This window comes from Copadichromis virginalis, linkage group LG8 (assembly GCF_057382275.1).
Source record: "Copadichromis virginalis isolate Kocher_CV1m ecotype Utaka linkage group LG8, C_Virginalis_male_GT1.1, whole genome shotgun sequence".
NCBI classification, from domain to species: Eukaryota; Metazoa; Chordata; class Actinopteri; order Cichliformes; family Cichlidae; genus Copadichromis; species Copadichromis virginalis.
The window spans coordinates 11,589,164-11,608,729 of record NC_140625.1 but is presented as its reverse complement, the minus strand read 5'-3'; the positions used below and the strand labels follow the sequence as shown (position 1 = coordinate 11,608,729).

General features: G+C 41.6%; 1 protein-coding gene across 1 annotated transcript in view; it reads left to right on the top strand.

Annotated features, from left to right (window-relative positions):
• The window catches only part of trrap (transformation/transcription domain-associated protein), an 84,115-nt gene that overhangs the window by 60,552 nt on the left and 3,997 nt on the right, over window positions 1-19,566 (top strand). Inside the window, exons 63-71 of the mRNA XM_085465773.1 lie at window positions 219-420; window positions 1,613-1,774; window positions 7,812-7,902; window positions 8,162-8,367; window positions 8,990-9,251; window positions 14,475-14,700; window positions 14,990-15,207; window positions 16,052-16,236; window positions 17,735-17,938. Of these exons, the coding sequence (XP_085321899.1) occupies window positions 219-420; window positions 1,613-1,774; window positions 7,812-7,902; window positions 8,162-8,367; window positions 8,990-9,251; window positions 14,475-14,700; window positions 14,990-15,207; window positions 16,052-16,236; window positions 17,735-17,938 (1,756 nt within the window). The remainder of the gene's footprint in view (window positions 1-218; window positions 421-1,612; window positions 1,775-7,811; window positions 7,903-8,161; window positions 8,368-8,989; window positions 9,252-14,474; window positions 14,701-14,989; window positions 15,208-16,051; window positions 16,237-17,734; window positions 17,939-19,566) is intronic.

Sequence of the window (19,566 nt, the reverse complement as noted above, 5' to 3'; positions counted from 1 at the left end):
ATTTGAATGCTTAATGATTTTGAATTCAGAGTAAACACCTGCTCTCTTCAGCATCTCTACCTATTTCCTTTTCTTTTTTCCCTTCTGATTCACCTTTCACTCAATTTTATTTCCTTTCCCCCAGCTACCTCCCTTTTCTCACTTGCCCTTGACACTCATTAACGGTAATATACCCTTCACCCTCTAACACTTTTCCTTTCCCTTCTTTCTTGTTCTAGGTCAGAGGAGGCAAATAAGGCTTTTTCAGCAGCAGTACAGATGCATGACGTTCTGGTGAAAGCCTGGGCCATGTGGGGCGACTACCTAGAGAACATTTTCGTTAAAGATCGTCAGCTCCACTTGGGAGTCTCTGCCATCACCTGTTACCTCCATGCTTGCCGTCACCAAAATGAGAGCAAGTCCCGCAAGTACCTCGCAAAGGTGATAAGAGAAGTGGGATGCTGGGGAGGGATTTGTATGATCATCTTGGTTGGTAAAACTCCTTGCAAAATGCTGATAATGGCAACATTTCTGTGGTTGCTTGTTTATCTCTTGATTTCAGTTGTCAATGTTTTGTTTGCTTGATAATGAAACCAGCAACCTTCCTGCCTAAAGCCATGTTTTGTTTTTTTACAACAGGGAGTCACTTTTCATTCTCTAGTTTCCTGACCTCATCTACCCCATACATTATTGCTGCCAATGAGAAGAAAGCCATTCTTTTTTCCACCTCTCAGGCTTAGCCATGGTTAAAAGTAGAGTAGTAATTTGATCGATTACAGTCTAGCAGCAGGGTAGGCTGCAGGGATGGGTTCCCACAGTAGATCGATGGTGGAGTGAAGGCCATCCTCTGGCACTTGGGGTCAACAGACTAATGGCATCTCATGACCCTCTACATGAATTGACCTTTCTCTAACAGTCTGACCGATTTCCCCCATACAGCAACTCTGCAGGCAGTGCCTAGGAGGTAAAGAGATGGAACCTCTTGCTAACAACCATCCTACCTTCTTAAATGGACACTAACTCATTCAGTGTAGCCTCTCGAAAAGTTGCCACAGCACAGAGCCACCTTGGTGTGTGTGTGTAGATCGGCTGTTACTATTGATTTCTGTTTAAATAATTTAATGCCAGCTTCACCTTCATATTAAATGGGGGGTTTTGTTTTGTTTTTTTCTGATGACCCCACCCATAAGTATTGTACTGCCAAAGTGGGTTGGCAGCGCTTACTCCTGATGGATGAAGCGAGATGACCAGTCATTATCAGTAATTATGCACAATCTGTGTACTCAGAAACAGGAAGGGGGGTGGGGGGATAATGTCTTCATCATAATGCACACACACAAGCTTACCAGGGGAGGAGAGATCACCACCACATGGCTCAGCTTTGATCATACTGAGGATTGCCAAGATGCACTTGTATATTGCTCTGCACAGCAATCGCCTGGTTAGTGGTAGCAATGTTGCACCTTGCGATTTGGTGTTTTGCAGTAGGTAAATAATTGTGACTGTTATTATTGACCTTTATGTGACCTTTTTCACATTTGTTATTTCTTCTCTCTCTGCCTCTGTCCTTTCTCCCCAACTATCTTTGACTTTCATCCCACCTTCTAACACCTTTTTTTTTTTCCACCCGTAGGTCTTGTGGCTCCTCAGCTTTGACGACAAGAACACTCTGGCCGATGCTGTTGACAAGTACTGTATTGGAGTCCCACCCATCCAGTGGTTGGCATGGATACCACAGCTTCTGACCTGCCTGGTTGGATCAGAAGGAAAGCCTTTGCTTAACCTAATAAGTCAGGTGAGGCTTTTGCAAAACTCTATTTGTGCTTCAGTCAAAAATCTTTGTGGTCAGCTCTCAGTGGGTCTGGATGTTTGCTGCACCATCAATCTTAGTATTGCTTGGCTCTCTGTATGCATTTGGGGCAGCACATCTGGCTTAGTGTGTAAGCGTCAGTCCTTATGCACGTCTTTCTAATCAAGATAAATTAACTGCATTCACGCCAAAGTAGTCTCTCTCCTGCTTTCTATTTACCAAATTAAGCATCCAGATTCTTTTAGTGTCCCCTTTTACAACAATTTATTGGCTTCCACTAGTCCCTGGTGAATTGGTTTTTAAATTATTTGTTCAAGAAATGATTATGAAGTTAATATTGAATGCATCCGCACTGCAGGAACAGAGCTAGTAATTAAACCAAGGACTAATTTGCTTTGCTTAATGGAGTATTATTTCTGCACAATTTGAAGAGGGTGATCTTCAAAGAGTAGTCTGCTATAACAAACAGCCATCCTCTCAACAGAGCTGGAATGTTGTATGGAGGATGTGAGGGAAACTGTGAAGGAGGATAAAAAGACGAGAGTGAAAAGGCGAGGTTTTAAAGTGACTTTGATAAAGTTAAAAAGTGTCACACATTGGATAGCTGAATAAAAAAAACATACTTAGAGGTTAGAAGGAAAATATAATACAAAATGTATATAAACCCAAATCCAAGCATTTTATTAGAATTTAAATTGGCCTACATTGACAGGCCCCCTCTAGCCTTTGGGCACGTGTGTAGTAGCATCATAATCGCCATGTGAGTGTGAAGAAATGAAGATTGCTTTACTTTAGCAGTCTTTCTTACTTTTTTAGTATGCAGATTAAAAGGAAACATGTCACTGATGGCTGGTTGTTAAGCCCATTAAGAAATAGCATTTATGAAAGTCAGCCGTTAACCCTGTAAGACCCAACCCATCAAAAAATAGCCAGAAAATTCAGATTTTGGGGGAACTGAGATGTTTATTAACCCTTATGACAAAATCCACAAAAATGTTTTTGCTATATCATGTTGTGTATAATATATTTTTTATTATATATTTATTCAAAATTTTTATCGCATTTGATACATTGGGTGTTTTTGGCAACTTCTTGTTAACAACAATGTTAATTTTAGACAAACAAAAAACGGTTTTGTCCATAACATTTTGAAATTATGGCAAGTATTGATCATGTTGATGAAATAGAGTTCTCAGAAACCCATGTATCAATTGTGATACATATTATACAGTTAAATATAGGCCCAACTGTAGAAACTTGCTCCATTATTTTCATTTGCTTTAGTGTCTGTGGAGGTTCTTTGTTTTTTTATTTTTAAAGATGATTCTCATCCAAGAGGCTTCTTCAGTTCTAGAACAACTGATGGAAATCCCAATTATTTAAACCCTCATTTTCCTGTTTTGGTTTTTGGAAATCTTTTTAAAATATATTAGACCATGACACATGACTGATAAAAAGCTTAGCTTTAATGTCTCAGTTAACCCGAATCGCTTCTGTACGTATATAAAATGGATGTCAGTCTGTGACTATACAAATTCTCCTTCCATAGAGACTCACTTCTTCCTTTTGGTCCGCCTTTTCATGCTATTATGACTGAAGTGTAAAAGGTTGACACCCGTTTCTTCTCTGCCTCTTTTGTGTAAAGAACAAACCACATTTTAATGCATGGCATTCTTTATCCCTCTCGCCTGACTGAATTATTTAGAGTTTCTCTGTGGCGGCGGGATGTTTAAAAAAACGTATGTTGAAATATTGATGAAGGTGAGGAGAAGAGCGCCTGGGGGCAGGCGGGAAGATGAATCAGAAGTTAGCAGAGAATCTCAGCACCCCTTCCCACACATGCTCCCTCCCTCGTTGCCTGCACCGTGTCTGCCGTGCTCCCTCTTCCCCTTAGTTCACCTCAGCCGTGCCAAATTATGACATTTCCTATCTTCCCATTAGTGCGGTGATCTCTGGTTCCTCCTCTTCCTCTTTGCCTTCCTTCCTCTTTCATCTTTAATACAGCTGTTAGCTGACACTTAGCACTCCCTCTTCCACTTGCTCTTGACATCTCACTTGTCAGCTCCATATTGTACTTTTCATTTCAAGTCATTTTCTCTGTTTTAGGGACACTGAAAAAGAAAAATGTGAAAACAGGATATTTACTCTTTGTACAACATATAAAATTAGTAAATATTAGTGGGAATACTAATGTTGCTAGATATGTATAGTGTATGTAGTTCCCATGTATGTGTTTGTTTAAGAGCAAGGGTCACATTAAGTTGAGGAAGTGGAGAGTTTTTCCTAATTAAATAATCATTTGTTTGCCTTTATGACTTTATGAGACGTCTGAGATGTCTAGGCTTCCACCCAAAGCGGCCACAGCCTTTCACTACCTTGTTATTCCTGTCTCTCTCTCTTCCCCACCTTCGGGCCAGTGTAGAGTTATATTCCTTTTGGGAGCCACGTCTCTTGAAGATTTTCAGACCAGCTGAGATCTGGAACGGTTCTTTTGGTAACCTAAGGAAGATGTACAAGTGTGTGTTACATAGCCACAGGCTAATCCGTTTTCAACTTGAACTCAGTTTTATGTAATCATGATTTGTACAATCTGAGAATCTTTCTAAAGACAGCTAGATGTCACAGGAATGTGGGTCAAGCTAAAGAAAGCGTAGTGGTTCCAAAATCCATTTATCCTCAGTCTTCTAGTCGTCTTCTGTCTCACTACTGTAGCCCTCTCTCTGTAACCACTGATCCTCGGCCCACCGTTAGCCACATTGAGCTTAGTTTTGTTGGATTTTTGGATTGATTCTTTTCTGCCCTGCAGGCAGCTACACTGCACTTTTAAAACAATTCTCCAATTTGGCTGTATTTGAAATGTTCAGCAAAACTGTGGCTAGGCTTGTTTTACTTTGGCATACAGTTTTTAATACTGTAAAAAAATTTAGTGAGGTTTGTCACAACTCATGTTCTGCCTTGAAGCGCTCACTTTGTGCTGTGACAGGGAGTATGTGTCATATATCAGTGTCAAGTTTACGGTGCTCATCCAAAGAGAGATTCCTTTACATTGCAATTTGCACGGGTTGTCATTCATTCTGGTGTTATTTGGTGAAATGTGACTTGAATTCAGACTGTAGCCACGGGAAAATGTGTGGATGGATGTTTGGTCAGAGGTTTTACTGCATGTTCAAGACTTTTAGGGTTTAAACAGTGTGAATCGAAACAAACACTTTTCATATCACCATCTGAGCTTTCAGATGCTGTTTGCACATTCACACCGCAGTCCTGAACTTTTCCAGACATCACCCAGCTGAGGTGCATGTGACCGCGCAAGTGTCCAACCTGCCAGCTTGTTAGTAAAACGTCTGTGCGATGTCAGATGATTCCTGTGTACAGTTAAAGGTTCAGTGCATTAACTGCAAGTGAGTGGACAATGTATGTGTTACCTCCTCCCTGAGAAAGGGCAACTGTGACAAAATAAGATTCTTTAGTTGAAGACTCACCTGAATCTTCTGTCACAAGTTAATGCGAACTGTATTTGCAAACTACAGGCTGAAGGAAAGGCTGAACTCTTTACCCCTGCAGTAAGGGCACCTGGTGGCTTTGTTATTGTGTTTTGCTGGCATGGTTTGGGTCTTGTTGTCAAAGTAAATCAATACAGAGCTGTTCTGAGTGATCGCCTTTATCCTAAGATGAAATATTCCTATGCTGGTGGGAGTACGGTCACCCATCCATAGGGTATGAGGGGTCACTGAATGCTTTCTTACACCCTATTTAACACCTTTGGTGTGTTTTTTTTTTTTTCTTTTGTTTGTTTGTTTGTTTTTTTTAAACTTCTTAGACAGTATTCCCTACCACTATTATTAAAACACCAAATGAGGGAAATGTCTTCTTAAGAAAATCAGTGTGACCAACTTTAAAAGCTAACTGAAGCTCAGTCACATTGGTACATCGTAAGCTTTCACAAACACTGACTTGTCTCTCTCCCCCCCCCCCCCCCCAATAATTTGTCATCTGTCATGCGTATTCTCTCTCCAATGTATCCTGATAACATGGTGGATGTTCATATTAAAGATGGGCAGTGTCAAATTATGATGCCAGCACCTAGAATATGGTCATCTCAGTTATGTTAGATGACCAAACTATAGTCCCACTGACCTGCTGTTAAAAGCTTCTGTTTACAGGGGGCAGCCACTTAAAATAAAGTTGTCTTAAAGGGGGAGGGGCAAGGGGACTAAAACAGCTTGTTTGGGACAGAAGATGAACTGCAGGACTGCCCCAAGGCCCAGTAGAAGATTATAATGGGTTATTTTGAATTATGAATAATGTAAAGCTACTTTAAACAGCCAATCATGTAGTTTCATTATAAATGGAAGAATATAAGAAAACCATAACATCAAGAAGAATTTATTCCACATATCAATAGTTTGAGTTCACTGATTGTTTGTTTTTTAAAAACACAATACTTTGATGGTAGAATGGATGACTTAGTGGCTTAGAACAGATACATTTCATTTCATTTATTTGTTCATTTTCAGGCACAACAAATACCTATATTGAACATAAAATGCACAAAACAAAAAACAAAAATTGCCTGAAAAAGGAGTGGGATGAAGAAAACTTATTAAATCCCACCCCTATACTCACTCATCAACAAAAAAAACAAACTTCCCGCAGCTACGCCCATCATTGCATACAGACCCATCAACAGCCCCGGGCACATACAAGCATCTAAGCGGCAGCTCGCAAACAACAATTAGAGCCTTCATAACTGAATACAGAATATATAAATTATAAATTGCATTACCACAGGTAACAGGCAGTAATAACTACAAGTAACAAACACACATACATATACATACATATATATCTACACACACATGTACATATATGTACATACATACGCACACTTTTTTTTTTTTTTTTTTTTTGGAATCCATACCAGCAATGGTAAGAGAACAGACATTACAGAGCACACTAAAAGCATCATTGAGTATACTGTGACCAGACCAACTGTTTGTAGAGAAATTTAAATCTATGAATATTTTTGCATTGTTTCAATTGTAAACTCAGACTGTTCCAGATTTTCACACCACATACAGACACACAAAAACCTTTACGGGTTGTTCGAGTTCTGGGTAATTTGAATTCTCCAAAGCCTCTCACATTATAAACCTTTTCTCGAATTTCAAATCTAGTTTGTAAATTTGCCAGTAAAAGTTTAGTAAGAGCTTTATACAAAATTATGGATGTATTGTAATTAACCAGATCCTGGAATTTAAGTAACTTTGCCTGAAGAAAGAATTTGTGAGTATGATCTAGATAACCAGCCTTGTGAATAATACGCAGTGCTCGTTTCTGTACTGTGACTAATGGATTAGTTGTATTTTTATATGTGTTTCCCCACACTTCCACACAATATGTAAGATATGGAAGAACCAGGGTACAGTACAGAGTACGAAGTGCATCTTTATCAAGGAATTGTTTCACTTTGTTCAAAACTGCGAGGCTTCTGGAAATTTTGGTTTTTATGTGTCTGACGTGGGGTTTCCATGAAATTTAAATAAAAGACGACCATTAAATTCACCTGGTGTATTACTTATCAAAGGATTTGCACCCCAGTAACTTAAAGGTAAATTTGCTGTGCGTTTAAAACTCATAGCCTCTTATGTCCCAACTTTGACCATTAACTCTTCTAGTGGTGTCAGTGACTTTTCTTGGAAGTCTTGAAGGCAGTTTCATCATCAGTCACATTGAGTTTTGTAGCTCAGCCATGACATGTTTTTAACTCCCCTAACTCCACTGACTCAAAGCTTCAAACACCCCCTCTGTAAGAGTACAGGTCTTTGGCAGTATCTGTATGATCTCTCTCTTTCACTCTCTCACCCTGACACATATAGGCATACAGTATCTCTCTGTCCCTCTCTCACTGTCTCTCTTTCTATCGCTTCCCTCTTTACCTCTATCCACACCCCTCTCTCTCCTTTGCAGTCCTTAGGGGGAGTCTTTGAAATGTAATCTGTGACCCTCTTTTATCTGCTAGGTGGGACGAGTGTACCCCCAGGCTGTCTACTTCCCCATCCGCACCCTTTACCTGACTCTCAAGATCGAGCAGAGGGAACGCTACAAAAGCGGTAAGTAAACAGTGCCTGTAGTGTGTTGCCTGATTTAGCACACTTTGAACAATAAAAGGTGGGTTTTGTTTGTTTGTTTGTCTGGTTTGTTGTTGTTGTTTTTTTTTGTTTTTTAACAAGTCCTTATCTATTAATAATTTATCAGGACAGTGTTGAATTGGCCTCATCTTGTGTTTTCCCCACTTTTTTTGATTTTCTGCATTCTTCTAATCCATCATTTCTCCGTTGCTTTCTCCTCTTTTCCACTCTTTTCTCCCAGATTCATCTGGACAGCAGCAGCCCAGTTCAATTGGGGCCCAGCCTCACTCAGGGGCCTCAGACCCAGGGCCAATCAGGGCCACTGCCCCGATGTGGCGCTGCAGCCGTATAATGCACATGCAGCGGGAGCTACACCCCACACTGCTTTCCTCCCTGGAGGGCATCGTAGACCAGATGGTGTGGTTCAGAGAGAACTGGCATGAAGAGGTGAGGGAAAAATAGTAATAAAAGGTGCAGAACAGATTTTGCTGCAGCAGAAGATCAGAAGGCGAGAAAATATTACAGCTGCCATTGAGAATTTTCATGTATGACAGTTTGAACATCTTCTGTATATAAGGGTCATGTGAAACTCTAAAGCTAAGCATGTATGCATCACATAATGAGGTGCGTCTGTCCAAACTGAACTTGATGCACTTTTAAATAGTTTTAGCCTTGCTAAGCAGCTTCCACACACAGCAGCTATTCTGTTCTGTAGGGGAAGTCTGGCAGACGGTGATGCAGTAAGAGGGGAGAAGACAAGTGATGGATGGGTGCTGTGAGCGTGTAGGATGGGGCGAGGGATGCTATGAGTGTGTATCTGTGTGATTACCTGTGATGATCAGGGGCACTGGGCAGCAGCTGCAGGCTCTATGCATCATTCCACTGGGCAAGCAGGGGAAACATAGTCATTGCCTTCCTTCTTTCCCTCAATTTGGTCACATTGCTGCATCTTTTTTTTCCTGAGGAAATGACTTATGTCTAAGTCTGTAAGAAGGACAGGATGTCTCTAATAATTCCCATATCATTACAGCATTTCTTTATTCTTTTTTCTTCCTTCTTCTCTCTACAGGTTTTAAGGCAGCTTCAGCAGGGCCTGGCAAAATGTTACTCAGTGGCCTTTGAAAAGAGTGGTGCAGTGTCTGATGCCAAGATCACACCCCACACACTCAACTTTGTCAAGAAGCTCGTTAGCACCTTTGGAGTCGGCTTGGAGAACGTTTCCAATGTTTCCAACATGTTCTCCAGCGCTGCCTCTGAGTCACTGGCCCGCCGGGCCCAAGCCACAGCCCAGGATCCTGTTTTCCAAAAGATGAAGGGACAGTTCACAACAGGTTGGTTGGCTTTTATAAATACTGTCAAATAGAGCTATACAAAAAGGCAAAACACTGAAGAAGTTTTTGTTTGAGGTTGTTTCTCCATGTTTACATTCAGTTTCAGTTTTCAAGCTTCGTCAGAGCCATTGAGTGAATATGAAAAGACGTAAAATGTGTGTGTGTGGGGGGGGGGGGCTGTTTTGTGAGAGTATGACAAGGTGTGACAAGTGGCCACGTAGTGAAACCAACAACACCTCCTAGCTCTCCTCACTGAAGCCCCTCACCAGACACCAGCCGCCCTTCAGCAAACAAAAGCAGCACTTGTGCGACTGTACGTCTGTACTCATTTAAATGATAAGTCAGGTGTATGGCTGGCTTTTGTAACAGTATATTGAACCGGTCACATTATATCTACACAGACACTCGTGCAGCTCATATCTGTGCTAGAGCAGGCTGCCGCTGTCGCTCGGAGCAGCTGGAGCACTGGCTCTCTACAATGTAATTAAAGTTTCCAAGTAGATGATTGGATTTTAGGGAGGGATTGGGGCTGGTGACTGGTCAGAGAGGTGTTTGCATGTGTGTCTGTCTGTGCCTTTATTACACTGCATGTACACACGCCCACGTCGGGTTTGATTATACACAAGGCAGCAGCATTTCTATTCTAAGCTTGTGCAGCATTGCGGTGATGATATCAACAACTCGTCAAAGTTTGATGACTTAAAGCAGAAGACTTGTTTTCCTCCTGCTCTTTTGGAAGCTGCAAAACATTTCAAGTTCTCTCTGGTTTCATTGGGGGTTTTCAAAACTCTGTAAAACCCTCTATCAACTTATTGAAATACCCTGTAATGAACAACTTTATTTCTTTCGAGGGTTTTATATGAGGGTGAAGCCGGTTTTCAGTTCAGGTTTTACAGACCACAAAAAGTTGAGTAAAATTTCTTTCCATAAAATTGTGTTGGTTAAACGAGGCATTTTACTGAAATGTAAATGTTTCATAAGTAGTCAGGTGCTTTGTTGTTGAAACTTGTACTGGCTGTGTTGTTGTTGAGCATTGTTTACCAGGTGTCTGCTGTGCCAAAACTAAATCTAGCTCATACAGTATTGGCACAAGTAGGTGAATTAAAAAGTCTGCTTTCTCTTCTGCTGCTGTAGCATAATGATAAAACATTTTTCCTGATATATAGTGGTTGGCATTTTTGTTCTTGTTATAGAAAACTTACAGAGGAATAGATTTGGTTGTGAATTACTAACATAAATAACTACTGTCAGTGTGGATTCACTAAAGTCCTCTGATACAGCAGCAATGAAAAGAATTTACTGAATTTGTCCAGTTGCATCTTTTTTCTTTGTTTTTATCTTTTGTTTTTTTTGTCTGTATTTTGTTTTACTTGATGGCAGACCTCCAGTTACAGGCACATTAATGTCAAATAGAATGCCATAATTGAGATGGCCCATTAACAGCTGAATTCTAGACAGCATGTAGTTTATTTCTTATAATTCCCTATTTTTTTATATCCTGGAGCCTTGGAAAATTCGTTCTACTTTCCTGATGTTTTCTCTGAAGTGCTTAGACATGGACACTAATGGCTTGAATGAGACTCTGCAACAAGAGGAAGTCTCTGATCTTTTCCCAGTTATGAATTAACACATTTAAAAAGACGAATTCCTGTCATGCACTGTGTATGCTTATAAGGCAGTAAATGAAACCTGTGGTCAGTTTTTGGCCTGCGTGTTCAGATTCATGTGAAAGCTGTGGAATGCAGCGAGGCAGGTGCTGTTTTATTTTAGCCAAGACCCCCTCTGAGACATTACCTCAAAACAATCATTCTCCTGTTTTTTTGGAAGCCACGTGTCTGTTTTCCCGTGTTACATAAGGGAGTTGAACCACAGTTCAAACATGGACCATCTGCAAGACCCCTCCAGGTTTCAGTGTTCACATAAACCTTTGTGTTTTCTTCTGCTTTCTTTCTGAATTGCATCCACAGTAAACTCGCGCCTCCTTTTATTTGTTGCATTTCCAAACAACTCCTCCTGCCTGCTCTTTAGTCTCATCTGCTATTCCCGTTTAACTAGTACTGAGCCTGGCCAGTGCGGCTAATGTGTTTGGCCCTGAGACCGAGGACAAGGAGAGCGAGTGCATGAAAAGCAGCTGGGGGAAAATGTCTTCTTACTAAAACAGAATAAGAAGTAGTAATGCAGGCTAACCAGACCTGATGAACATAGAAAATGACCGAGATTAATACGCATGATGGAAGAAGAGAGAGGAGAAAACTAATGTGAAGTCGGTGAGAAACCATGAAGACAGGTGTGGTGGCTTTGGCGGGTAAAAGCTCGGGAGCTGTGTACAGACTGATTGAATGAACAACACAAACAAGACAGAGCTCAGACTCAGAATGAGCACTTTGATGATGAATCTTACCAGATGTTACGGCGCCAGCTGTGCTCACGCAGCTAGGCGTCACCAGGGCTTCTGCCTCGCAGGGTGCCTGCCGACCGTCACTAGACAGCTGTCCCCACGGCTACGCGGGAGCAGGGCCGACAGAGACCGAAACCACACAAGCCCTCCAGAGTGGAACAAACAGGGTTTACGGAACTGCAGAGCAGCCAAGCTCCCATTCCCTGCACCACGTTAGTGGCTCACTCGCTTTCACAGGGTTTGTGGGCCGGAAAATATGGGTTTATGTGTGCACATATAACATTTGGCAGCAGGGAGGCATTCAAATCCAATTACGAAGAATGCTATTTGCATGAGTTACTGTTTTAGCAGTGGATCTTTTCCAGAGACCTTTGTTAGAAAAGGTTTTTTGTTTTGTTTTTTAATATATTTAAAACAAAAACACACACATTTCCTGGATTTTGAATTTTTTTGCCTCTTGGTTAGACTTAAAGAGTTAAATCTAAGTGTTATGATTAAATTGAACAGTTTGGCTTAGCACCTGTGTAACTTTATATAGTCTTTAGTGAGAAGTCTTAAGTGTAAACATACTGCATGTTGGTGACCTCTGAAACCTTTAAAACTTTAGCTCACCAGTCTGCCATAAGAAAGCAGAATTTACTCGCTACAGAAAAGTCAACCAGGCACAAGCCAGGGCCAGGACAGTACATGAAGAAATGATGGTTCTGTATAGAAAGGTGGCCCACCTCCAGCTCCACAATCTATAACCTGGCTTCAGCAGTGTAGACCATCTGGCACAGCCAGGTAAGGCAGAATAGCAGCACTGACTTCTACACACAGGTCAGAGAACAGCCTGGCTACTTTCCACACTGCACTCTTTTTCTCAGCATCCTATTCCCCACCAAGCAGGGGTCAAATATAAGTTCAGGGGGACTGAAAATAATTCCCTTATCCACTCACTTTCAGTATTGCACCCGGTACAGAGCAAACGTTATTTCTCAGCAACAGACTCTACTTACATTGTCGGCACACATCTGAGGAGCAGGATTTAAATACAAAAGGAGGGAATATGTCCACTCTTAAAATTGGCGTAATCACAGTTTGTACAACTTGTATCTTGTTTGCCTTTTAATGACGGCCTGCAAATGACACTAAATATTTCCGATTTGGATCTTAGTCAAAATGAGTAATGCGTCGATTTTTTATCGATAGTCTCTGTTCGTATAGTCTCTGTTCACACATTGAGTCCTAAACATAATGCAGATGACTACCACATTGAAGCAGTTAAATTTTATAATGAAAGGTGAGATGTTAATCTCTGATTCTATCAGGAAAAGTATTAGATGGCTCATGTATGATAACATGTTAAACGCTAAGCTTTTTCATTCATTTTTTTTAAATGAATTGTGACGGTTCTCCAGTTTTAAACAGAGGGAATGTTTTATATTTGATGAAGATGGAGTGAAATTACTGTATTTCCTCATGGCTTTGAAACAGTGGCGCGTGCCTCACCTTTTCTATTTGTAAGCATTATACACTTTTATGGTGCTGAATTGTTGTCGGTCTGCAATTTTCACAGGACTGTATCAATTTTACCTCTCCTATCAAGGCAGGTGAATTGCAGGCGGACAGATAGCGAAATAGGGCCACTTCGAAAAGAACATTGGCTGTTTTAAAGGGCTTATTTAAAGTATTAGGAGGTCTCACTCTGGGAGAGATTGAACGGGTTTGAAATGGCAAGGCCTTGCAGTTTCATGGATTCATTATAACAGGCGGCACAACAGGGTGTACTGAAATAGGAGAGGTAGTCGAGTGCACATCTGTGTGTGTGTATGTGTGTGTTCGTGTTTCAGAATTGTCCTAGGGGCTTTACTCTAAAATGGAAAACCTGTTTGGCTCACTTCCCCTCCTTCCGTTGTTATTGCTGCAGCTCATCTCAATATGTTATGTGCAATATGAGTTGTGACTTGAAACAGGAATTTAATACTTCAAGACTCTCATTTTTATGGCACTAATTTAATCAGCTCCTGGCCTCCGACAGGGAGTTTTAAGTCAATAGAGCAAACAGTTCTCCTTGTGCTGCCATGAATAACTTATCTGTGACGTTCCCTTAAGCAAGGCACTGCTGGAGTGGAGTGGGCAACAGTGCAACATAATATTTAAAAAGGCCGTTTCCCAGATGTAAATGTGTGTTACCGCTGCCTTGCCGTAGACCATAAGAGTAAAACAAGGTGTTTTTAGTTACTGGATTAGAACAACACCCAGATCTTACTGCAATTAATCTTAATATGTGGTTTCAAAGAGACCTTGCAAACACTGAAATGTCATTTGATGTATAAGCTTTGAAATATATTTTCTTTTTTTATTCTTAGTTATGTTTTACGTTGCTTTGAGTAGGAACGTCCTCAGAGCGCAAATTGGTCTCTAGTTTCTAGCTTTAGCGAACTTTTAAAAATGATTTTACATTTTTTGTATATAGGTGGTTAAAGGTCACACACACGGAAACTGCTCAGTTTTACAGTCTTGTCCTGCTGGTGATGTAAAGCGGGTCCACTGGAACACTTAAGGGATTAATGTCTTGCCGAAGGGGGAATTTGAGGGTAGTTCATTTAGGAGGAACAACTGTAACATACTCCTTTTTCCCCCATGCACACATGCAGATTATATCGGACCACTTTCAGAGGTTGCATGTGGTTTTATACAGTTATACAGTTAACATCAAATTGTCAAAGGACCTGTTGTTTAAAAGCTGCTTTCACTACAAGTCAAGGTTTTTTTCTGTTGTTTTGTTTGTTTTTGTTTTTTTATGAATGGGTATAGGAAATAACTATTCTCCATCCTTACAGACTTTGACTTCAGTGTGCCAGGCTCCATGAAGCTTCACAATCTCATCTCCAAGCTAAAGAAGTGGATCAAGATTTTGGAGGCGAAAACCAAACAGCTGCCCAAGTTCTTCCTCATTGAGGAGAAGTGTCGCTTCCTCAGCAATTTCTCTGCACAGACAGCTGAAGTTGAGATTCCGGGCGAATTCCTAATGCCCAAACCCACACACTACTACATCAAGATTGCAAGGTACATCATTATTCTACACGGGTGCAGCCGGGCTAATAAGCACATGTGGAATTTGCTGTAGTCATGGTTGGTACTTAGTAAATTATTTAAGTGGCTAACGATTGTCAGATTGACCTGTTTTTACTGGAGCTTCCCCCCCGGGGATTTTATCCTGATCTTAAAGCCTTTCATTTTAAATTCTGGCTTCCACATGTACTCCAGTGCCATTCTTGTATCGCAGTTGTTCCTACCCTTCCTCTCTCCCACACTGTTTAATGCTCTGATTCTGTTCCTCTGAAACGCTGTACAGATTCATGCCCAGAGTGGAAATTGTTCAGAAACACAATACCGCGGCACGCCGTCTCTACATCCGCGGCCACAATGGAAAGATCTACCCCTACCTGGTGATGAATGATGCCTGCTTGACTGAGTCACGTCGAGAGGAAAGAGTCCTGCAGCTTCTCCGGCTCCTAAACCCTTGTCTTGAGAAGAGAAAGGAGACCACCAAGAGGCACCTCTTCTTTACTGGTATGACTAAAATGAGGCATGGGCGCATTTTAGGAATAGAAAGGGGATGATTTTGTTTAGAGATTTGCTGATTGTGAAATTGTGGCTCGATACTGATGTTTAAAATAGTATTTTGGCTGGTAACTAATCCCAATAATTTTTCCTGTTAGTTGTTATTTTCCTCCTTAGTGCCAGGAAAACAAAGACATCTTCAATATTAAAATAAGTGGCCTTCATATAAATACTATGAAAACAGAGACATAAAAACATGTAATCTTATGTCTTGTCAGTATATCATTATCAGTCAACATGGCCAATATTGGAAAATACTGCTTTTTAACCAATTTCTTCGAGTATCTTTATGTGAGGAGATTACATAAGAGGTTTGCCTCTCTGCAGATGTTTGTTTTACACATTTATTTGCTCATTGGTGTCTTTAAGGGGAAATCTGCACACAACATTAAACAGCCCAAACCAACCCAGTTCCTTCAAACATGAATTGCTGGTATTGATTTGATTTGAGGTGTCACTGCATGTAAATGTTTGGACTGCTTCTACTGTGTGACCTGTGCACAGCCTTTTACCTTCTTTGACCCTGCTTGGTGTTGACTGAAGGCATGCCTTCAGTGTTGTTTTTCCCAAACTCCAGAGTATTTTAGCTGCAGGTTTATGGTTTCCAATGGTAACTCGGAGTTTATCTAGCAAGCGGAGACAAATATTTACAGTTTCTGCGTCACTCATGTGGCTGTGTTCCCATCACTGCCTCCCACTTATTTTTCTCTCTTGTGCTTCTTTCTATTTTACTTCCTTCCTCTGCTCTCCTTTGCCTGTTTTCCACCTTTTTTTCCTTCTTCCATCTCTTCAGTGCCCCGAGTGGTGGCAGTGTCGCCTCAGATGCGGCTAGTTGAGGACAATCCTTCATCTCTGTCACTGGTAGAAATCTACAAGCAGCGCTGTGCCAAGAAGGGCATCGAACATGACAACCCTATCTCCCGGTACTACGATCGCCTGGCCACTGTGCAGGCTAGAGGCACACAAGCTAGCCACCAGGTAACTGTGTTGTGGTACTGTTCTGCATTAACATGCATCCAGAGTGTCTGATTTGAAATTTCACATCACACTTGAGCTAAACTTAACTTTTAATCATCTAAGGGGAAAATTGTTTTCAGCTCTGTGGGTATTTTTAAATAATTGATATTAAATGATTAATGTAGCATAAGAAATGCACTAATTTCTCAGCCTGAAAAGAAACCCTCAAACCCCAAGTTAATTTGAAAATCTGCAATTGTTGAGATTTCAGTTTTCCCTGGATGGGGAGGATTTTCTCTAAAAAGTGATGAAATAAAGTGAAAAGAACAAATTGATTTTGCAAGCTGTTATGTCATCTAATTGCAAAAATATTAGATTGTTAGCTCTTGGGTTCAGCCTGACTCTCTCCTACACCTGCTGAGCTTAATGCACACTTAAAACGCAGGCAGATCTATAGGGGAGCATGCCTATAACGTTGAAGATAAAGGTGGGGTTAGGCTGCATGCTGACCCTTGTGTTATCTAGAGAGAACTGAATTCATGTCTGATGCACTGAGAGAGCATGGATCCCCCCTACACGCTTAGCTGAGGCTAAAGTAATCAATAGAGCTGTCTTCAAGGAAAGCAATTTTAATCAACCTATTATAGGGGTTCAAATGGGGAACTGAAGAGGGCAGCTAATATTACGTGAAGGTCTCACAATGGAGCCGGTTGTTTCTGTGAGTAATTTAAGGCATGCAGCATTCATGAAATGCCGTATCACAAAATGCTAGCCTATGGTCTTCCCTCAAAACCACTGTGACTTTATGAAATAGCTGCCAAATACACATTGAGAAGGCTTTACAGTTTTAAGCCAAGACCTGAAGCAATGATAAAGTAATCACCACAGACCGACTGCAACAGTATGGTTTGTGATCCTGATTGAGCTGTGCACAAGTTGAGCCACTCACTGGCCATCCCCTCTCAGCTAAGGGAGGAAAAATGATGACAGGTTAGCCGAGCAAGCTAGCCTCCGTTTGGGTTGTTAGCTGCAGCCATGATTAGTGAAGTGTTGCTTCTTCACTTTGGGAAATCTTTTGCTCTTCAGGATGCAAGCATTGCCACTTAACACTAGCACTAACAGTATTAGTACTGTGAGCTCGTGTAGAACTGAAATGTTGGAAACAAAGTGCTAGTGTCCCAGTGGTGCGCTCAAAACCTTTGAAAGTTGAGTTTAGTGCCCAATTGCCAACAGAGTTCTTGAGATTTGAGAAGTGGTTTTCGAATGACATCCCACACTATGTCACTCTGTTAAATGAGGGAGGGGGTTCCTAACATGGGCAGCCTCTCCTAACATGGCCATCGCTGAGCTTGCTGATGGGGTCACATAGGAGACGTTCCCATAGTCAGATAACGCTATTAAAGAGAACCCACTAAAACCTCTGGTGCAATTCATAATGATGGCAAAAGACAATTGATGTATCAAATAAAGAAGACCCTGCCCAACTAACCTCCAATCCTTGTTCATGGTATACTTCCAGGTCCTGAGGGACATTCTCAAAGAGGTGCAGGGCAACATGGTTCCCCGCAGCATGCTGAAGGAGTGGGCTCTCCACACATTCCCCAACGCCACTGATTACTGGACGTTCCGAAAGATGTTCACCATCCAGCTGGCCCTCATTGGTCTGGCAGAGTTCATGCTCCACCTCAACAGACTCAACCCTGAGATGCTGCAGATAGCACAGGTGGGAAATGCACGCAAACACACACAAACAGCAATGTGTTGGACTTCCTATGAAGGAGAAAGGGAAATCAGTTTGACAGGGGCAAATTCAATAGATATACACACTCTTAGATGCATTAATAGATCTCCATTACCCTCTCCATATCAGACTGTATGAATTACCATTCTCCCCCATGACATTCACGCTAGGCCTATCAGTCAGCCAGCCGCTGTCAATGCAAAGGATGTTTTGACAGAGCGTTATATTCAGTCCCACTGCTCAGCTATCAAAGACGTTTCAATTTGAAGAGGCCATGTTTGTGTGCGCTTCCACACATCTGTCTGCTGCTCAGGGTCTGCAGGCGGCTTTCTCAAAGTCATTATTAAAGATGATTGTGTCAGTCGGCCACCCCTCCCCTCTGATCCTAATCGGCCTTTGCTGACAGGCGTTCCTCCGGGCAGCTAAGCACTAGTATTAAGCCCCCTTTCTGCCTGTTCCACTCCACAGATCCCATTAGACACAGGCGGATTTTAGTGCGAAGAGTGTATGCACATATAAACACACACACAAACTGAGAGTGTATGTGCAAGGACGGGACATCACAACCCGCGGCAGTGCCTCATCTTGACTAAATAAAGACCGTATTTTACTTAAGGTTGACTCATATAGAGCTCAATTAGGAATCAGCACCAAGCATACTGCTAAACAATGTTTATAGGTCCTTAATTCAGTTATAAGCCCAAATTTAACTACACATCAACAACAAGTACAAACACCACAGGCAGTGTGGCATCTTCACTGACACTGAATATAAATTGGAGGGCGTGGTGCTTAATAAATTCGCTATTTGTCAGTCAGATCACTTGTATCATCACCCTGGAACAGCTCCACCAGTCAATCACCCTGGAACAGCTCCACCAGTCACAATGACACATGACATCAACAGCTCAATAAACGAACAGGGGCTTCTCAAGGAAATTATATTATTTTCTGGATGGTGCAGAGCAGCACAGTGGGCGTGTGCCATTATTGAGCTCATACAGTGACGATAGAAATGGACGTCAATGGCAGCATTTTTACGACAGAACAACGTAAAAATGAGTCAGTCTTAATGACATTTGAGCCATTATTTCATCATTATAGTTTGCAGGCAAAGGTTGTATCCAGATATCAACAATAACCCTCCTCCTTTTCTTAACATGCATCTTCATTTTGCACCAGAATATCACAAATCATCCAATATGATACTTTACACCATTGTGGGAAAAAAGGGTCAGTAAAAGCATCCCATCATGCCTTGAGAATTAGTTGAATTTCCTTATAGTGTTAAGTGTCTTCGCTCTTTGGCATTTGTTGTGGAATTTGTCCACTGAGGTTTCTCACCGTCAAGCCCGCAGCCCCGAGTCACTTCACGTTGCACAGTAATGTTGCATCATTCCTTTCACACCGGCCTCTAAATGAAGCCATCGCTGACCACTAGTCTGGTGCTTTAGCATTCTGAGCGCTGCCTTCACAGCCAACAGTCTGCAGCAACTCCCTTCTGGGAGTTGCTGGTGTCTCAGCCCACTGCCTCTAGGCCCTCTGCTGGGGCTTGGAGGAGCAAATGAAATGTAGGTGAGGGGGGGGTGTTAAGGAGAAAGAGGGAGGGA